The sequence below is a fragment of the Lichenostomus cassidix genome, chromosome 7 (assembly GCF_008360975.1).
Source record: "Lichenostomus cassidix isolate B80296 chromosome 7, HeHo_3.0, whole genome shotgun sequence".
In the NCBI taxonomy this organism is placed as follows: domain Eukaryota; kingdom Metazoa; phylum Chordata; class Aves; order Passeriformes; family Meliphagidae; genus Lichenostomus; species Lichenostomus cassidix.
The window spans coordinates 6,788,370-6,808,064 of record NC_139488.1 but is presented as its reverse complement, the minus strand read 5'-3'; the positions used below and the strand labels follow the sequence as shown (position 1 = coordinate 6,808,064).

Below are 19,695 nucleotides of genomic sequence, written 5' to 3'. Positions count from 1 at the left end.
TCTTCCTCCTGAACAGCACGAATTAGGAAACTGGATTTTTTTATTAGATTATTTTAACAAAATGCAAAAATATTTAATAGTGACTTCTTAATTCATTTTCATTCATTTTTTCAACATGATAACATCAGATATGACATGAAGCCACCATTTCCATGACCTTAGATGCACCAGCAAATGAGATGGACAGCTTGGATGAACTGTTTAACTGAGATGGAAAGTAGTCTGTGAATTATTTTACAATGGCAATCCAATAAAAATGTTGGCTTTCACTTCTTACTTCATAAAAAACGTTATGTTTTTCAATAAAAGACCTCAATCTGATTCTGAAGTGGTAAAATTAATCTTGTCTAGATCATTATAGTGATACTCACATCATTAGGTGAACATAGAATCAGTAAACAGTGTATTTTGAAATCCTTCATATGGAGATGTGGATTCTTCTCTTAATAGCAACCTAATCCTTTTCACTAAGAGAGCAGGTATTGGGAAGACATTTAATCTTGAGCTCAAGGCATGAAAGCAGAATTCAAAATTTGTGGTCTGATTTGAGAACAGAGATTTGGGGCAGATATGTGGAAAACCTGCAGTATTACCTCAGTTCCTTATCTTTAAGCCGAGGATAATAAGTCACCCATCTCTTATCTGCATTATCATTTAATTATCCCAACGGAGAAGAAAGCTCATGAGAGAAGTCCAAGGTCTTCTGTTGCCTTACTTATTCTGAGCTTTGATCTATGACTATTTGCATCAGGGTAGCACCTAGAGCCTCTGCCTCATTATTCTAGAGGCTGTGCAAACATCAAAAAGATAGCCCTTAGCTTCAAAGAATTTATGATCTAATGAACTGTGATAAATTGCAGTAACCCCTTGGAAATGCACAGCACCATTTCAGTTAGTACCTCTGCGTGTGACTGATGAAAATCAATATGAAGCATCGACCCTATTCTCCCTTGTACACATCAAACAGCAAACACTGATACAAATAAAAAGCTATAACCAGCACAAAATTAACAGAGTACTCTGTTACACAGCACACACTCAAAGTGCTTCAACACATTTTGAAGGTAAAAAACATGTGAAGAGGTCGAAATTTCCCACCTTCCTCTCCTCCAAACCCAAAACTCAACCCCAAACCCACACCTCATTTGAAACCTTTCAAGATTAATTTGAATATTAAGTATGCATATGCAATTTTGGGGAATGCTTTTTCATCTTGAGAATATGTTTGCTTTTAATAGTTTCAGGTCCTCAGTGCCTCATAAACTGCAAGTTGGGATTTAGCATCTAAATCCTGACTTCAGAAGACCTACACATTCCTGATTTGAATGGATTTTTCCACAATAAACCTCTATTTGTGACAAGATTTCCCTCCCACCTAATCTTTTAGGTCTGATTAACGTGATTTGCTGAGTTACTGATCTAGTTTCTCCCTACTCAGAAGCATTAGGTGCTATAGCAATAGTACAAGATTGGGTTTAGGGACCTTTCTGGTTCATCCTTCAAGTTATCATCTGTTCCTTCAAATGCAGCCTTTGGTTCCACACATCTCAAAGATCTGATGGACATTCTTATTTCTACATTTCCCTCTTCTCAGTAATACTACAGCAAGAAATTGAAAAACAAGTTGTAAAGCAATAGGAAATGCCCAGATTTGATTTTCCTTAAAGATTGAGAATGAAGAGAATATACGCAAATTATACAGAAGAAAATGAAAATAAGGTTTAGACCAATGTAACCCATCACTCCCTTTTAGTGGCAAATAATTGCTAGAGAAAATGCAAAATATTCCAACAAAGCTTTACAAATTACCTAAAGCAAATATTTCCCCTTTGCTATGTCCCAAACCAGAAATTATTAGTTTCTCTGTTAAGTTACACCTAATATTCTCATGTTCAAAGTTTTTTAAGTTCTCAAGTTCAATGCTTTTTAAAACAGGCCAAGATTGGTTTAACACTTTGAGTCAGAGTAATCTGAAGGAGGCATTTCTGAGAGAAATATTCATTGCAGTCTAAGATCCACAGCTGACTAATGCACATTACTATTTTATTAAAGTTAATAAAGTCAGAGATTGCAGCTGGTGGCTCATCTGATGGTTTATTGAGGATGAATCCTCTTGGAGATCAGCATATGTGAAACTTTTCCTGAATGGGGAACAGTCTGGCTCTTGGACAGATTTCTGTATTCTTGTTTTTGTTTTTAAAATTGTACACCCTTGCAGAAGTTTCTGTTCAAAAACTTGTGCCATTCTCTTATTTTCTATAAACCAGCTCTATTTCTAGTTCATAGAAAGGCTGAGAATAAATATAGGAGATAAGAAAGATCAATTCATCTGCAGGCCTGGTTTAATTCAAAGCAAACCAGTCTATAACCAGCTGTGGGCCACCTAGCCCACGAGTGCAATAATCCAGATGTTTGAACCCTACAGCCTGTTAATTCCAGTGTCAGACATGCAGCTCACTCGATACTTGACAGTGCAGAGGCTGAAGCTTTCTTACAGAAAGCTCACATGGCCCCAGCTGACAGCTCTCATGGAAACAGAGCTGCAGAGGGAATCCCCAAGGACATGCTAATGAGGCTAATTGGCAGCTTCAAGCAGACTTAAGGAGAGGCAAGGGAATAAATATCAGCAACAGAGAAGGAACAGAGAGGGATATGGAGGGTTGAGTAAATCTTTGTTGACCCTAAGGTCTTTGGAGCATCCACCCTCTTTCTTTGTACATTTTTTTTTGCTTTAATTCTCTGTGGGCAGACCTCTGAGCTGTATTCAGTTGCCTTGAATAGGCAGATCACTCACTGCCTGTCAGTCAGGGCATGCCTGCTCTTATCCAGGGTTGAGGAACTCCTGACTCTGAGCATCTTTTGCAGTAAAGGGAATATTAATACTCAAATACTAACTTAGTCTTTTTCTGAAGAATAAGAAAATGACATTTGGAAAGCTGTTACAAAGCTTCTAATGATTTTGTGACTTTTGTCTCAACAACCTCGTGCTCAGCTCTTTTGAGAATACTGGGGAAGGCCAGTGATGGAACTGTTCAAAACTTACTTGTAAACTTTTAGTTAGCATGGTGTCTTTAAAAATATGCTTTAGATGTGTTCAATGCTAAATCACAGAGCCATTTAGGTTGCAAAGGGCCTCTAAGATCTTTGAGTACAACTGATAATCCAGCACTGCCAAGTTCACTGCTAAACCACGTCCCTAAACACTACATTCACCTGGGTTTTTTGGAATGTTTTCACAGGTGGTGATTAGACTACTTCCCTGTGAAGCCTGTTCCAATGCCTAACCACCCTTTCAGTGAAGAAAATCTTCCTAATATCCAACCTAAACCTCTCCTGGCACAACCTGAGGTTATTTCCCCTTGTCCTGTCACTTGCTACCTTAGAGAAGACACCAAACCCAAACTCTTTTCAGGTAGAGAGCAACAAGGTCTTCCCTCAGCCTCCTTTTTTTCAGGCTAAACAACTTGGGAACAGCTGGGGCTCCCTCAGCAGCCCCTCACAGGACTTGTGTTCTAAATGCCATATTATGAAGAATTGCTGTTGAGAGTTGCTCTTAGTATTACAACAAAACTACTTGCCTTTTCTATAAAAACAAATATATTGTTCTACTTTCACAACTTGTTGGATTAACACTTGAACACATGGCTGTCCTTCATCCCAACAAACAGCTCGTCTATACCAAGAATCATAACTTAGAAGAATAATCTAATAATCATAATCTACCTAGAGAATAATAATTTATACAACAAAAATAATCTAAAGAATGTACCTGGCACAGTTTTGGTCTCAGTTACCATGTTGCTCACCAACATACTCTGCTAATCCTACCATCCACACAAGTCTTCCAGAGAAATCAGAGAAATGCCAGAGAAATCAGTACCACAGAATCCCCCGCTGCAGGTTTTCAAACTTAACCAAAACAACATACACACTTAGGAAATCAAATCTTGTAGTAAAAAGTTGCAAAAAGCTTTGAGCCAGAAAGAAGCTTACCATACATATATAAACTGTGTGCCCCATAATCCTGAAGTCATACAAATTCCAGGTTCTAGCCCCTCTGTAGCTGATTCTAAGATGAAATCGGGCAGCAATAACCCATTTTTGAAGTAAAAAGAAACAGACGGCTTAAGGTTACACTTAGGCCTGATTCTTCCCCATACCTAAACAAAGTGAGAAACCTGGCAACAACCCATGCTCCAGAAACTCTGGAATCCTAGTTCCTAATGCTGAGCACAGTCCTGTACCACCAAGGGACCAGGCCTGCATAAGCAGCAACATTCAGCAATTCCCTGCATGGGCACACCAGTGGGGAAACTCTCCAGGCCTGCAGGGTCAGTGAAGCCCTGGCTGTTTTGTGTTTTCCTTAAGCTGCGTTCACACTTGGAAGCTTAAACTAAGCCTGACTTCAACGTGAAAGGGATCTAGACTAACTGCTGTGGGTAGTAAAAGCCTCTTAGTAAGACAGCAACATCACCTTTCCTCTTAAAGCCACAGGCCAGGCAGCCATCAGCTGGACTGCATGATTCCCAAAAGCATTCCTGCATGCCTGAAAACCTGACAGAGCAACCAGCTGCAGCTGGCACAGGTACAATGGCAGGGTGTGGAAGGGGCCCATGGGACAGGCAGCAGAGGAGGAGTACAGATATATTTTCCAGGCATGCAGGGATGAATTGATAAAAGCCAAACTTCAGCTGGGGCTGAAAGTCGTGAGAAACACGACAAGGAAGGTGATGGTGAGGGAAAATGGAGTGAGCTTGTCCAGCCCAAAGGCGATGAGTCTGGTGTCACATGTACACATGTGTAAGGCTGAGAGTCACAAGCTTCAGAAAAATACAACTAGAAATAAGGAAAAAAAGGTCATAATGGCAGGGAATATGTCCTGGAGCAGGCTGCCCAGAGGCTATGAATTGCTGCCCTTACAGGCATCTAAAGCTCAATTGCATGAGGCTCTGTTGGGTATCAGCTGGTTTTGAAATAATTTCTCACATGGGAATCAACTGGATCATCTCCAGAGATTATTTCCAACCTATATTGCAGTAGATCCTTCCATTTCAATTTCCAAAGCAAATCCTAATACAAATGCAGCATGGCCAAGGGACAGCTCCAGCATTCAAGGATACACAGGACATTGCCTCTTCCTAAAATTGATGGTGTTTCAAGTCCAACACTGAGCAAAATCTTTTGCAGTTTTGTATTTTCAATCCAGTTTATAGTTGCTAGATATTATATCAATAAGTGAAATAACTGATTCTAGAATTTTGTACAAAAAAGATATCTAAAGCTTTTAAGCTGTTCAAAAATAATATTTCCTTGATGAGAGATGTGAAAATTAGATTGCTCAAAGTCAGAGATGATGAAAAATACTGTAATTAAGCAGCCAGGGAGCTAAATGAATGGATGTGATGGCAACTTATGTGAGAGCAACAAAGTGCTTAGGTACAAAGGAAACCTAACACTTGCTCAGGATAGGGAATAGTGCAGGGCTGTGGCAGGGTAAACATCAGCTTCAATGTAGATGAAGGGCTCTGTCTCTGTCCTGCTTCATTACAGTTTTAACATTTTAACACATTACTGAGAGAGGGACTTCCATTACTTCTCAGATCCTATGCTGAATGCTGCTAATTGGTATGATCTATTTTTGATTCCTGCCCAGAAACTGTAGCTTGCAAAACTTACTCGTATTGAAAATGTTTCACACTTGTAACTGAAGTTACAGTACTCAGAAATTTCAAGGAAAATGGAGTTTATGAAAAGCCCAAAGGATGACAAGAAGAACCCTAGAGAAGATGAGAGCTCTGGAGAAAAGACCACGAGCTAATGTTTTGTCCTTCAGCTGGAGGTGATAAAGTATTGACAAGCATGACCACTGCTTTTATCTCACTTCCCCAATTAAATTAACTCTGGGTTTTTGGTTTGTTTTTTTTTTTTTTAGCTAAAACCTACCAAAAATATTTCACTGAAACACATATGCTCTATTGGTTGTTTTTCCTGAAAAAGGAAAGAAATGAAACATTAGCCATTATACTAAACTGCCTTGCATTATTATACACAATTGGACTTTAAGGGAAATGCTCATAAATCTGATTAATTTCTTGAAGGAGATAATCTTCTGGAGAGTAAGAATGATCAAACAAAGTCTGTTGAGAGTACCTGTTGCAGACTTTAAATATTTTATACTTCATCTACATGTTTATTCATCTTTGGTATAATGAGCCCCAAGTTTAATGGCTGTAATGTTTCAGAAATTACTAAGTAGTTCAAATTTGCATTCCCTTGTAAAATTACAATTTTCTGCTTTCCTATCTCATTTGGGTATTTTCATAATAGTAATTTTTCTTGTGCTTAAACACTAAATTAATTATGACCACATGCAAGAAATTTTTGATACTCTAATGGAACTTAATTAGTATTAAGTTATTACTTCTAATTATAATAAATTTAAAGTAGGAAACTGAATTATTTCTTGTAATGCACTTCTCTATTGCAATACTTTCTAATTTGCAACATTTTTATGTTCTGTTTGAAATATTTTGCTATATCTAATTTGACCATATATCTTAAATATACTTTTACATAGTGTGCCCTGTATCTCTGCTGACTTGGGAAAGCGACATACAATTTGCCATTTGACATTTTTCCATTACTTTTAATGACAGAGTCATGATCATTCTGCTGTATGCTGACTGGATAGAAAAAGAATTTCTACAGCAATAGCAAAAAGAATTTGTAGTAGAAGTGCAGTTTATGCCACAAAAATGTGGCTTTGATAATACTGTACACTAGTGATAGCAAAATGCAGATATTTAAAGGACATGAGGGCACCTAAAGCCCTGCTACAGTAGTGACATCATTTGACCCATGAACCTTGTCCAAAATGCCTGCTCCAGAAGAGTATTATTTGCCACTCCTCAATGACAAAAAATAAGAGGAATAAGAAATTATATTTAGTTGAAAATCTAAATAAACTGTTTATTGTCCTACAGTGAAGACTAATAGTTCCAGTTACTGCCAAGGAGGTCTTTTATTACAGAATCACACAATCATGTGGGTTGGAAAAGCCCTCCAAGATCATCAAGTCCAACCATTACTAATTCCTTTTTTGTGTTGTGCATTTAACTTTCAAGTTTCAAATTGAAATTACACCAGGAGTCAAATATGCACATGACAACATAACACCACTGACAGTGAGTGTGAAGCAAGCACGAGGACAGTGGCTGTGTGAGCTCTAGGGAGCCATGACATCTCTTGGTAGAACAAACTCCAAGGGTTAACTTTGCCATCACTGTCATGAAAAAGAGCAGCACTTGTGCCCAGTGCAAGGTCAGAGCCACTGACCCCCTGCCTCCCCAGCAGCCAACATAAACACCAGGCTGCAAAAGCAGAACCTCTCCCCTGCAAAATGGAAAGCTGGGCATGTGGAAGTTTGATATGAGCCAGAAAATAAGCAAGTGACTCTAAAGGGGATTACAGATGCAATTACTACAAAGAGACATAGTAAACATTGCTGGTGGCTTTGGATTGGCAGAAAGGCACCACTCAGGGTGGTGATGTGATGACAACAACCAGTCCTTTTTAGGCTGCAGTCTTATTCCATTATAAAGTCACACTTTGATCACTTTTGTTTTGCAGAAAAGAAACTGATCTCAAATATAATTAATTTAAGGGCAAAAGAGAGATTTTTGTCCTTACTGTAGGGATAATAACACAAATTTCAAAACAGCCAAGTATCACAAGGAATGGGTACAGTGGAAGAGAGAGGGATTCAAGATGTTTTTACATTTAAGGGCTTCCTTAGGACACTCATGGCTCCTGGATTTTACTTCCAGAAGAAACAACTCTGCTCATGACTTCTTGCAAAGAGGATTATGGCCATAAATCATCCTGAAGATGTATGTTCTAAGAGATAACAAGACATTACTAATTCTCTGTTAAAGGATCCTCTCCAACTAGAAAAAAAAAAAGGTCAGAAAAAAAAAGGTAGAAAAAAAAAGGTCAGTTGTCAATATTGAATATTGCAGGTTTCTTTTCATTTCCAGTTAACTTTGCTAGGATTTTTTTTTAAATAAGATAACAGTCTAGTCATGAACTGTGTTTTATCAACAAGCTGTCCTAGGAATCAACCAAATCTCACCTTTCCCAGTAAGCTCTCCATATTCTGATCATCTCAGAGGATTAGCGTCAGAGGAACTATTTTTGTGTTTTATAAAGAACAGAAACCACTTTTCCACCCACAGTAATCTGCATCCAAAAAAACCATGGAGTAGAACACAGCTCACTCATGGACAAATAACATCTCTGGTATTACTTTCCATACTCTGGTATTACTTGCTCTCTCAGGTGTTCAGATTTGATTTTCTCAACATGTCATTCTTCACTCACATGATTACCTTTTGAAATAAATCAGATCAAGTGTTGTCTTTTCTTCCCAAGAAATATGGAAGATGCACAAACTGAATGTTAGAGAATTGGAAGTGGAACAATATGAACACTTGGGGAAAAATGCGTCTTGTTCAATACTTATGAGACAATTCTGAGTTTTTAATCATTATTTCACAAGATAGTTACAAGATATGAAACCAGTAAGATATTTCACATAAAAATAACTATTATACAAAACCCAAGTAAGGTACTGATAGATACACACTTTCCTCTTAAAGTGAAAAACACTGCAGAATGTAATGAGAATGATACTTGAAATTTGAGGTGGGAATATAATCCAGTTTTAATAATGTTATGTCTGCATACACCAGCTAAATTCATAAAAGCTGCACAAATTTATTCCAGGTGACAAAAAAAACCAGGGTAGGGAAATCTCACATCCTTTACACTCCAGTTACAGAGCAGAGCAATTCTTTGCTTGCTTTTAGTGAAATAACCGACAGCTCTAAATTATCATTTTCTACTGTGACCCAAACTAAAGCAGACTTTCTTTAGACAGGAATTCTCCATCCTGTTCTTCTGCCCCAGAAGTTGCTAATGCTGTTTTTTGTACATTTCCCACCATCTCATCACCATTTTCTTTATTCTGATTCTTTTCTGCAGAGCTGCACTGACACCTACTCACCAGATATGCTCTATAAGCAAGACAGTGAAACACTGAAAGATAAGGGAGGTTTCTTCTCTTCTCTCAAAGACCAGAAATGAACAGACATTGTTCAGTGCATTGAAAAAACTCATGACTTCAGCTTGCTCTTATAACAGATGGCACAGTCACCACAGCAAGTAATCTTCCCTCTCAAAAAGTGTAATGTAAAGCCAAGGTGTCTGGCAAGGCTATTCAGTGAAATGGTAATACATCCTTTGGACAAGAATTCAGTTGGAGAACACACAAAATAAAAACAAGTTTAAAACCTGGCAACTCTGAGAACAAGACTCCCCTTTCCACTACAAACTCTTGCTCACTGTGTGGCAATACTCAGCAAAAGAACATTGCAGACATAACAGTACGCAATACTCATACAGGAACCTGACTCCTAGCACCTGAAATATATTTTATAGCTATTAAGAAAGATAAATTTTTAATATTACGAATTTTCACATTGATGTTTATTAAGATTATTTTAAGAAAGGTTTTTATATGAAGAAATACCAATCATAAGAAAACCTTACCCAGAACAGACCACTTTTAATGAATGATGCTCTCAGTTTGAGCAAGTAATTGCAGATGACTCAGTTTACTCTGAGTTATGCTGATGGCTGCATATTCCCTCCTCCTTTTAGCAAACTATTTTCTATACTGGTATTTAGGAAAGTATTTAAGAACCTTTAAGTTCTATGGTGTTTAGGTGAAATGCATTTCCTCAACGGATGTCATTAGACAAATCAAAGCATTGGTTATATATACTTATCCCATTGCACTTGAAATAAGAAAATAAAAGTTAAAATAAATATTTAATAAATAACAGTACAAAAATCCCATTATTATTCTACCACATTTCCTGAGTATTTGACATTTCATTATATACAGCAAGTAGGATTGTTGCTCATTGCCTTTGCAACTGTTCAAAATAAGAGTGTGCAATTAATTTTAATGTTTATAGGATTGTAAGCATGCAGCCTGATATTAAATTACTTTGCATTCAAAATTTTCATCCATTAAAGAAACAGCATCAAGCAGAAGAGGAACACCAATTTGCTTTCTAGAAAAACAATTTAGAACAACAATCAATTGGCCATTAGAAATAGAACATTTTCACTTGCAAAAGAAACATTTGCTAAGTTTTTCTTCATTATTTCATCTGGCAAATCTATGTCTCTGAAGTTTTCAAATTAAAAACAAGACAGAATGTGCTGCATTCTAAAGGCATGAGGAGAAAATAACTTTGTATTTTCTTACCTTTGCATTATAGGGAATATAATGCTTTGATAAGGCTTCAGGAGTGTGCATCCATGTTTTGTCTACAGAAAAGCAAAATAAAAAGAAGCACTGAATAGGTTATTCAATTGTTAACTATAATAATATCTCTGTGGAAAAGATCAACAATCCTCCTCTTAATCAAACAACTATCTGGGGCTGGAGGGAAATATCTCACACCTTCCCAAACGTTTAGATGAAAGAACCTGCTGACTTCTCTTGGACTCATTTCCTATTTTAACAACTTGATTTTCCATAAGAAATAGAAATCCTCCCTGCAAATGTATTCATTGATCTAAAGTTGTTTGTCATTTCTGCCTCAGATCAGTATTTTCTGCATCCTGCTGTTTAAAAGCAGTGACTACACCTTGTGCTTCTAATGATGTTTTTGTGATGAATTATGTGCTTTTTCTGATTAATTATCAAGACATTAAAGGGACAAACAAACTTATCCAAGCTGTAAGGGACAGAAGAAAGCCCTAGTCCTTATAAAAGAAAAAGGGTGTGCATCAGATTCACTCATTCATAAGTCTAGGTTTTCCATAAATTTTCCATATATATGCTAAACAAATTTGCATACTTTACTTTTCACATTACAAGACTTTGCTATTCTCTTACTTTTCCTGCTGCATGCTAACATTATTCTGTGATTATTTGTCAAGTACATGTTCCCCTCTTATTTTTATGTCCTTTTTGAATGCTCTACACAATTTAAAAGCAGAATTCCAAATGTTAAAAAAAAGCTCCTTTTTATTACAATCTTAGAAGCATTTTTTCAAGGTTTCCTCTTTTGAGAGCATTTAAGAAAACAAAAAATGTTCCAAAATACTAATTTGCATTACCATACATTTGGGAGATTCTGTAACTCCAATTAGTATTTTTTACTGCACATATTGAACATTTAGTAGTGTTTTCTACTGTGAGATTATCCTGTTTTAAATTAGCATGAATTAAAGTCACAAATCTGGAAGTTTATTGAGTAACAGGATAACAGCTTAAAGCAAAATTCTACCCTTGGATATCCTCAATTCCCTTTGCATTTATGGGGAGTTGCAGTTAATTACTAACGTTTTTGTTAGCTACACATAAAAACAATAAAATCCTGTTCACTTCAAAGTGTTGAAGAGCAAAAGCTGTGACACTGATTGACACTAAAGCAATAATTAAATATTTTAGAAGATGCAGCAGCAAAAAAACTGTTAAACAAGATATTCAGCAGTCACCACTGTAACAGGATCAGAACTGCAAAGCTGGGAAAATTTTTCTCCCCTAAGCGAATTTCATTCTAGATGACAGTAATGTTCAGCTCCATTACTGAAGAGTGATATTATCACTTCTTAATTAAGGAAGAATGATTTGTCCATTCAGCAGCACCCAGGGGTGTGATTTAAGTGTCTCTTCCTTTCAATTGTGTCTGGTGATTGGACTGCCGAACCAAGAACTCGTTTTGCAGAATATTTTTACACCTAAAACCTGAATCTACTTTAACATAATATCAAAGGCTGATGTTATATGAAAGTGCAAAGTAACCATGGCTGTGAATTTGTGAATTTAGAACAAAGCCTGTGAGCCCAGGAGAGAGCCCAAAGCCCAGGCCAATTGCAGCTCCACCACGTGCATTCACATTGCTAATACTAAGGGTTAATTTATCCATTTCCTGCACATTGTTGTTTACCAGCTTCAGTAGGGATATTGTGGTATTTGTACATTTACAAAGGGAAATCCAGTTAAAATAGAGCACTGAAGCTCTATCTCTCCACTCATTTTATGCACAGTACCAGCACTAACAAGTGACAGAGTTGTAGCCTTTAAAGCAATTTTACAAGCAGAAAATCCACTAGACATGTACCATCAAAACCAACATTTCCTTGCAAATGTTTCTTCCTTCCTTCCTTCTTCCCATCAGGGCAAATGCAAATGTGAAAACACTGTTATTTAGTTTGGGATTCAGGTGTGAAATGCTGGTCTTAATTCAGCATCAAGTAATCTTTCCAGTATTGTGATCATGTACAAAGCTTTACTTAAAAGAAAACATACAAAACAAGTACTGGTCAAATATCTGGTGTAGATATGGCTTGTGGTTTGCATGATCCCTCACTTAATTTAATTTTTAAAGAGTTTTCACGGCTTAAACCTTAATCATTCATTCTGAAGCAACAAGCAAAATATGAAACCCTACGACAAAAATCACAGCTCATATTATTATTTTATTAGTTACACAGCAGCAAGAGTTCTAGACACTTCTCAGCTAAATAAAACAGTAGGTCCTAAAGAAAGGACCAAAAGCCCAGATGAAACCAAACCTGACAACCACATGCATGTAATACTCACAGTAATGGAAAGTGAAAAAGTCATGCTATCACACTGGGTGAAAACCACAGTTGTTTTAGCTCCTGTCTGAAGTTCTTAATCTAGGTTCCCTTAGAGTTCACACTAAAGTTTAAATAAGTGCCCAGTTGTTTTCTGAGAACTATGAGGTTTTGAAAACCAGTTTGAGCCACTCAAAGTCTAGTAAAACCTATGCTTCACTGAGATATAAGAAATTCTAAGAAGCAGTCTGAGTTTGTAGTGGTTTTCCGAACACACTGGGTGTTCACACTGCGTGGAGAGGTGGCAAAAAGGGGAACCACTCTGATTTCAAGGACACAGGGTAAATTACAGCCCTGATCAACCAGGACTAGCAAGGGAATTTGACTTAGGTGAGAGCTTCCCAGGTTTTGCTCCCTGCCAGCACACACCAGTCTGCTAAGGGAAAAATGCATCAAATCAACACCACAAGACCCACGGGTCTCACAGACAACTGCAAGGGTGAAACCAGGAGCTGAGCAATTCCATGGGCAGAGGATTAATGCTGTTTAGAATGGAGACTTCTCTCCTTTCCAACCCCCCTGAATCATGCCAGCCCCTTCCCATTAAGAAGGTGAGGTTCCTTTGCAATCTGCATGTCACATCAGCTGCTGGGTCATCACACCATCAGGAGGCTCCATGTGTGAGCCACTGCAGAGCCCCAGCAGTGCTGGGAGAGCAGGAAAGAGGGATGTGCTGGCAAATCACACACTGAAGGCAGCAGCCTCGGGGACTCCAAGTGCCCAGAACAACTGTGCTGCACTTAGGGGAGGATGGCATTAGGTTAGATAACAGCACAGCTGACCATTTAGCTACCAAAAAGGAAAGTGATAGCAGTGCCAAAAAATTGGTCTCCCTTTGAGATTAATTTCTCTGCATTTTACTGCCCAAAGAGATTGTAGAAGGGAATATTCACAGTGCAGCTTTAGTTAACTGCCTCCCTAAACCCCACTGTCATTATTAATTCATTAAGTAACATTAATTAATTAAAGTTTCTAAAGTGTTTATCAAAGCATATGAGACCGAGTGGCCACTCATTTAGTATGATGAACAAAGAAAGACTCTGATTTTAACTTCTTTTTCTAGTGTTGGAGTAAAAACACAGTAATTTCTAAAAAGTAGAAACTAAAGCCTTTATTCTTTACTGGATCAAAAACTTTTCACAGCAGTGGATATTTTTATTGCTAACAGAAGAAATCTTGGAACTCTCTTCCTGTTTCACAAAATTTAATATGAAAAAATATCTCATGTGACAACCAGCCTAATAAGGGTCTCCTTAAGAAGAAATCATCCCACAAGATCAGTGTGACATGGAGGTATTACTGCCTCAGCAACAAACAGCTTACTTGTTTCAGTGTGTATACATAGTTACCTCTCATTATTCCTAGATTACCTATTTTTCTGTAAAGAAAGAAAACCTTCAAAATGGGACCTGCAAGAACTATCACCTATTAAATAAAACTTTCCTTCTCCTGCACTGCAGCAAAAACGTATAGACAAAAATGCCTATCAATACACATAGCTCAAAAAAGTTACTTTTGTTATTTCTTTTTTTCCCCCACAAACATAAGATGTTCTTTGGATGCATACTTACTCTTTGCCAAGAAAAGAGCTGTATCTCCCCAGAACAGAGTGAGCTTGGCAGAATGCTCTGCCTGCGTCCTTCTCTCATAATATTTAGGACCTTGTGAATGGTTTTAAACAGCTGATTGCTATAATTGCAAAATGGTCTCATAGAATGCTGGGTTGGCATAGTTACAGAATGAAAACAAGCCTAGTATTTGCATTTCCTCCAAAAATAACATCCACTGCCTAACCTTCACATTTTGTACTTTATGTTTTTGAGATATGGGTGCTAGTATGTAGGTTTTGGCAATAAAGGAAAATAGGATTGAAGTGTTAGTGCAACTGACCAGTGATTAGCAAATCTTTGCTTTTGCACTTTTGATTTGTTGATGTTAAGAACTTTTAACAAGTTCAACTTCTCAAGTTAAAGGGAACAACCCAATAAAAATAAATCTGAGCTATTTAGCTCATACTTCATGTCCTCTAGCCACAAAAAGAGCTACACTGTGTCTTTGATAAAAGCTTCTACTTGAAGTCAAAAAAGAGATTACTGGCATAGCCTTATTTATTTTTTGCAAATTTTCACTAAGATGTGTGTAGAGATCAAACCTCCAACTCTATCTTTCACTTTTGTGGTCTTTTTGTAGAAAAGGAGTTCAGTGAACTACTCCAGTATTACTATAAATAAATTAGGAAGAACATAAATTAAACTTGTAAAAAATGTTTAAAAAGCAAGCTTTTGAAAAATTTTTTACCATTAAAGTAAGAACATTATGTAGATAGGTCAAAAGAAAGGAAAAGGAGCATAAATGACAATCTCAAAACAAATAAAACAGAATTTTAATTTTCTTATTCCAGGATGCTGAAATAATGTGATATAAAAGTTAAAGCAGAATTTTCTTTAAAATTCCAACTGGAAGGAGAAGAAAGGAGTTTGAGCAACCAATGAGAGCAACTAAAATATGCATATCTGTAGCTGCCTCTTGCTTGTGTACCTAAGGTACATCCTTTTATGTACCAAAGGGATTTGGATTTCACAAAATAACATTTTCCTGAGTGATCTATTTTGAATGTCCTCTGCAATTTTTCAAATAGCTTTATAAGACATATTCATATGAAACAAAGTGATTCCTGTCAAGGTCTGGTTGGTACACCCCAAATTTATTTCGCACAGGATAAGATAACTTGTCTTAACTAGATATTCACCCAGTTATCTCACAGTGTACCTGGGTAACTCCAGCATTTAGGCTGGGGCTGAGTACACTAGAATAGGATAGGAGGCAAAAAGCTTCAGACTCCTTCCATGCTGTTCCCATTCCAAAGCTGGTACTTGTGCCTATGGCTCAGCAGCATGGATGTGCTCTGGAAAAGAGCTCCTTAGGGTTTCTACAAGTAACCAACAGTTATTGTTGTAAATATCACTGTTAACCTGCGGAGAATATTCTTTACAGCAGGCAATAGATAAGTTCTGCAATACCTTTTTGAAGATAATGCAGACAAAATAAGCAACAGGAAATTATCCTCCTATTTTCATGATACCAGAAAGAAAAGAAAAATCAAGCTTTGCTGCACAGACCCAAGAATCCTTCAGAGAAGGTTTCCAAAGCACACTTCTCATTTGTATGCCTCCTCTGAAGACATACTGTAATCTTTTTTCCCTAAACAATTACAGCTGTCCCTTCAGCTTGGAGAATGGGAATATACTACAGTAAATAGATGTCCAATTGCATACAAATGTTTGTCATGACTGAGCACCTCCCTGGCCCACCAAGAGAAGACCTTTTTGTCCTTGCCAAAGGAGGGTGGATCCAGCAGGTCTCCTTGCTGATGTACTTGAATGGGTGCTGCCACAGCTGAAGGAGAGCAATAGCACAAATAATAGTTCAAAAAACAGTCAGAAATCAATTCCAAAAAGGGATTTGGTCACTGAATATTAGATTGCCACATGACCCCGTATTTAGAAAGCCAATGAACAGTATATGTATGACAGAATATGAACAGAATATGTATGACCTATTTGTGGAGGTATTATAAAACTATTAATGTGACTGATTTTCGTGTTGAGACCAGCTGAATACAGAAATAATTGTTACAACAAAAAAGCACCCTCTTCTTCCACATTTCACTCCTGAAAAAATTTTTACTCAAAAAATCCCATAGACATCAAGCAGCAGCTTTTTTTCTGAGTGGCAGAGGAGGAAATTTAGACCTAGTTTTGGTTTGTTGGGTTGTTGGTTTTTTTGGTTGCTGTTTTTTGGGCTTTTTTCCCCCCTCTCTCACCTGGAAAGTGAATGTTTTTATGAAACAAAGTGAAACCACAAGGATGTCTGAAGACCACAGTGGGGGAGCCTTTGGCTACTTACATGCCTTTAAAACTACATGAGTACCTTCTCTTTATTTTTTTATCATTACTCGTAATGTGGAAGTCCAGCACACAACAGGGCATTTGTTGAGGACACTGATGTGAAATAGACTCTGACAGAAGGAAAGTATTTACTTTAGGACTATACTTATCCCCTTCACTCTTTTGGGCCTTCACCTATTGTCTGCTCATTGAGAGAGAAAGTATAAAACCAAACATTTGTCATGTCTGGAATGCAGCATATGTTTATAATAAAAATAAAGATCATATTATAGTCAGTCCATTCACATGAAAGAGCATCCCATAACCTTTGATTGCAGTTTTGTATATGTCAGCCCCTGCCATTAAATGCATCTGTCTACACTTGCATAAATAAGACCCATAAAAAGCCATTGCACAGAAATGTTATTGCTCAAACTTATGATTTAAAACAGGCCATTGCTTTGCTATATTCTATTTAGCATTATAAAGACCATCTACATCTCAGGAGCTGGTAATTTGCAGCAATTATCCACCTTATTAACTGCTACCATATGGAAAAAATCCCAGAAAATTTAGATTCCTGCATAGATTGAACTTCATGTCATCAGAAATATAAGGCTGACATTCTTTATGAAGGAGGATGAAAGAGGACCATTGGGGTGCAATAAAGAAAAGACTAAACTCAACTCCTACATCCTCCACAACCTCACCCATTTCAGCCATTGTAATTGGGTTGACACGTATAACTACATTTTTAGCACTATTTTGTGTCACTCAAAAACTTTCAATCTTTTGCTCACAGAGGGTTTGGATTACAGTCATGGCATATTTAGATATGTCTGTCTGGAAGAACAGTAGTTTTCTTTCATATTTCTAATGAGGCAAAAGGCAGGAAATACTAGTTATTTTTTGCTTACTTATTTGCACCAGTTCTTACACTAGCATCTTTGAATAGAAGGATACAGGATCAGTAAAATGTGCAAACAAATCATGTCACAAAATCAAGTCTAAATTACGAACCAGGAAGTAATTCAGTTTAGACACAAATACACTAAGAATGAGAAAAATTTACAGAACAATGTAGGATTTAGAGAGATCTCTTGCAGGAGAATTACACTGATATCCCTAAGCTACTTAAGAGTGACTGAATTTATCAAGATAGACACATATTTCAAATTAAACAGGCTTCCACCTGCACTACAGACTTTTTGCACCACAGCATTTCAAAGTGAGCATGCTAGCACACCTGCCTTTAAAGGAAAAATTAAATGAGAAAGAGGACTCTTCAAAACCCCTTCCCCAAATCAGACAAAAGGAATCTCCTGATAGTGTGATAGATACACAAATGTTTTCACAAGCTTTGTTGTAATAACAAAGCAACAAGAACATACATAACATCATTCATCAATTTGTTTTTGTGAGAGAAGGAAATAAATCCTTACAAAAAAAACAATCCATCTTCCCAATGAAATTTACTGCAGTCATCGATTAATGAATGCAAAATAGAATGGTTTTGTACAGTTTCTACAGTCCAATAGTGGTTCTGCAACTGAGAATTTTCTCCATACATACCTATTTGTTAGTCCAACCAAACTGTACTGAAATCAAGAGAGATGCTATGTTGCTTTGAATGGGTTTTTTTCCCCATATTAAAACATGCAATTTAAACCAGCAACTACTGATATCAGCTTTAAACCTAAAATGAACCTTTTCATCAATATTAGTGCCTGAATTTGTTTCCCTGTTATAGAAGCTCATAGGTAACAGAAGAGAACAGATATCACACCTGGACTGCTGAAAGACTCCATCTATTTATCATTCCTGGGTAAGTACTTTCTGAAACAAGCTGAATTTAATTAAACTTTACATTTTCTCATATTTTTCATTGTGTCTACTAGGATGAAAGATGAAAAGCTTGATTTTTTTCAATTTGACATTTAAGCATATCAATCAAGCCTTCAACTAAAATGACTATTAGACAAGTAAAAATAATTCCAACTGAAATACAAAGTGTCTAGTTCTGGTTTGTACCTAATCTCAGGCAGTCAGACAGGCAATGGTTTTACCACTTTTTTAAGGCCAGAGCACTCAGCACACCTTGTCAGCTGAAGTGGTTGTCTCATGCCCAAAACATGACCCTCAAAAATAAACTTACACTGTGTACTGGCTCTAGGTATGATATCTGTAGTAGAAAATTGTGTTGCAAAATGAGGTGCTGGTAGTGCTGAGAGGGAAGGTCTGTGCTCTCAAGAGCACTGCTCTGATTTATGACAAAGCTGCTGTTCCCATAACAGAGTCTCTCAATAAACACTCGTCCCACACATCTTATCTATGGAAAGTTTTGCCTGTAAAGGACCAGGATTGATTTTAAAAAGAGCTCACTTGCTGTCTTCGCAACTCACAATTCATTGCAGTTCTTTTGTGAAAGCACACATTGCTATCCAGCCTCCAACAGAAAAAAAGGGCAAAAAAATAAAGCTTCTTTTATAACTTATTTTCTTGCTTTGTCTACCAACGTCTGTAAATCAAATAACTTCGTGAACCTTTACAAGGAAAGTTTTGTTGCTTGAATCAGGTGATGGCATGAGAAACAGCAAGCACAAAAATCAGCAGGAGCAGCACAGTCCCAGCCATTCTAGTCCCCAGTTTGCCCAGTGAGAAAAGATAACAGCCATGGCACTAGCAACTACCTTCCCTATCAGCATCCTACTAAAGGACTTGTACAGGGTGATCATCACAGTCAACATTAGGGAACATTGATTATATAAATGTGCCCAATTCAGATATAATTATCTGCTGCCATTATCAAAGTATCACCTACATCTATTGAAATTCCCCTCACAATCCTGTATATTTAAGACCATAGTTTCTGTAGCTTCAAGGTACCAGAGCAGTGCAAACTTGTAATTCACACAAACCCTACCTGGTTTGGGTTTAGCATGAACTGCTTGGGAAGCCACAGTAATCACAGAGTTAACTCCTCAAACTATCCACACCCTTGAGAACAGCGGAAACCCACAAATAACCCATCAAGAAACAGAAATCACTGTATCTCTAAGGCCTTGGGGGGAAAAATCATATGCAA

At 37.2% G+C, this 19,695-nt stretch overlaps 1 protein-coding gene and 1 long non-coding RNA gene across 10 annotated transcripts in view; one reads left to right on the top strand and one right to left on the bottom strand.

The window, feature by feature from the left end:
* Window positions 1-19,695, bottom strand: part of GULP1 (GULP PTB domain containing engulfment adaptor 1) — a 138,749-nt gene that overhangs the window by 49,914 nt on the left and 69,140 nt on the right. For all 9 annotated transcript variants that reach the window (XM_085065972.1, XM_085065970.1, XM_085065975.1 and 6 more), the window contains one exon: window positions 10,337-10,398. In XM_085065972.1, coding sequence (XP_084922098.1) covers window positions 10,337-10,398 — 62 coding nt within the window. The remainder of the gene's footprint in view (window positions 1-10,336; window positions 10,399-19,695) is intronic.
* On the top strand, window positions 4,184-9,465 carry LOC146434446 (uncharacterized). The gene is made up of 3 exons (XR_014853386.1): window positions 4,184-4,456; window positions 5,711-5,839; window positions 9,043-9,465. It is a non-coding gene; the product is annotated as an uncharacterized LOC146434446 (long non-coding RNA).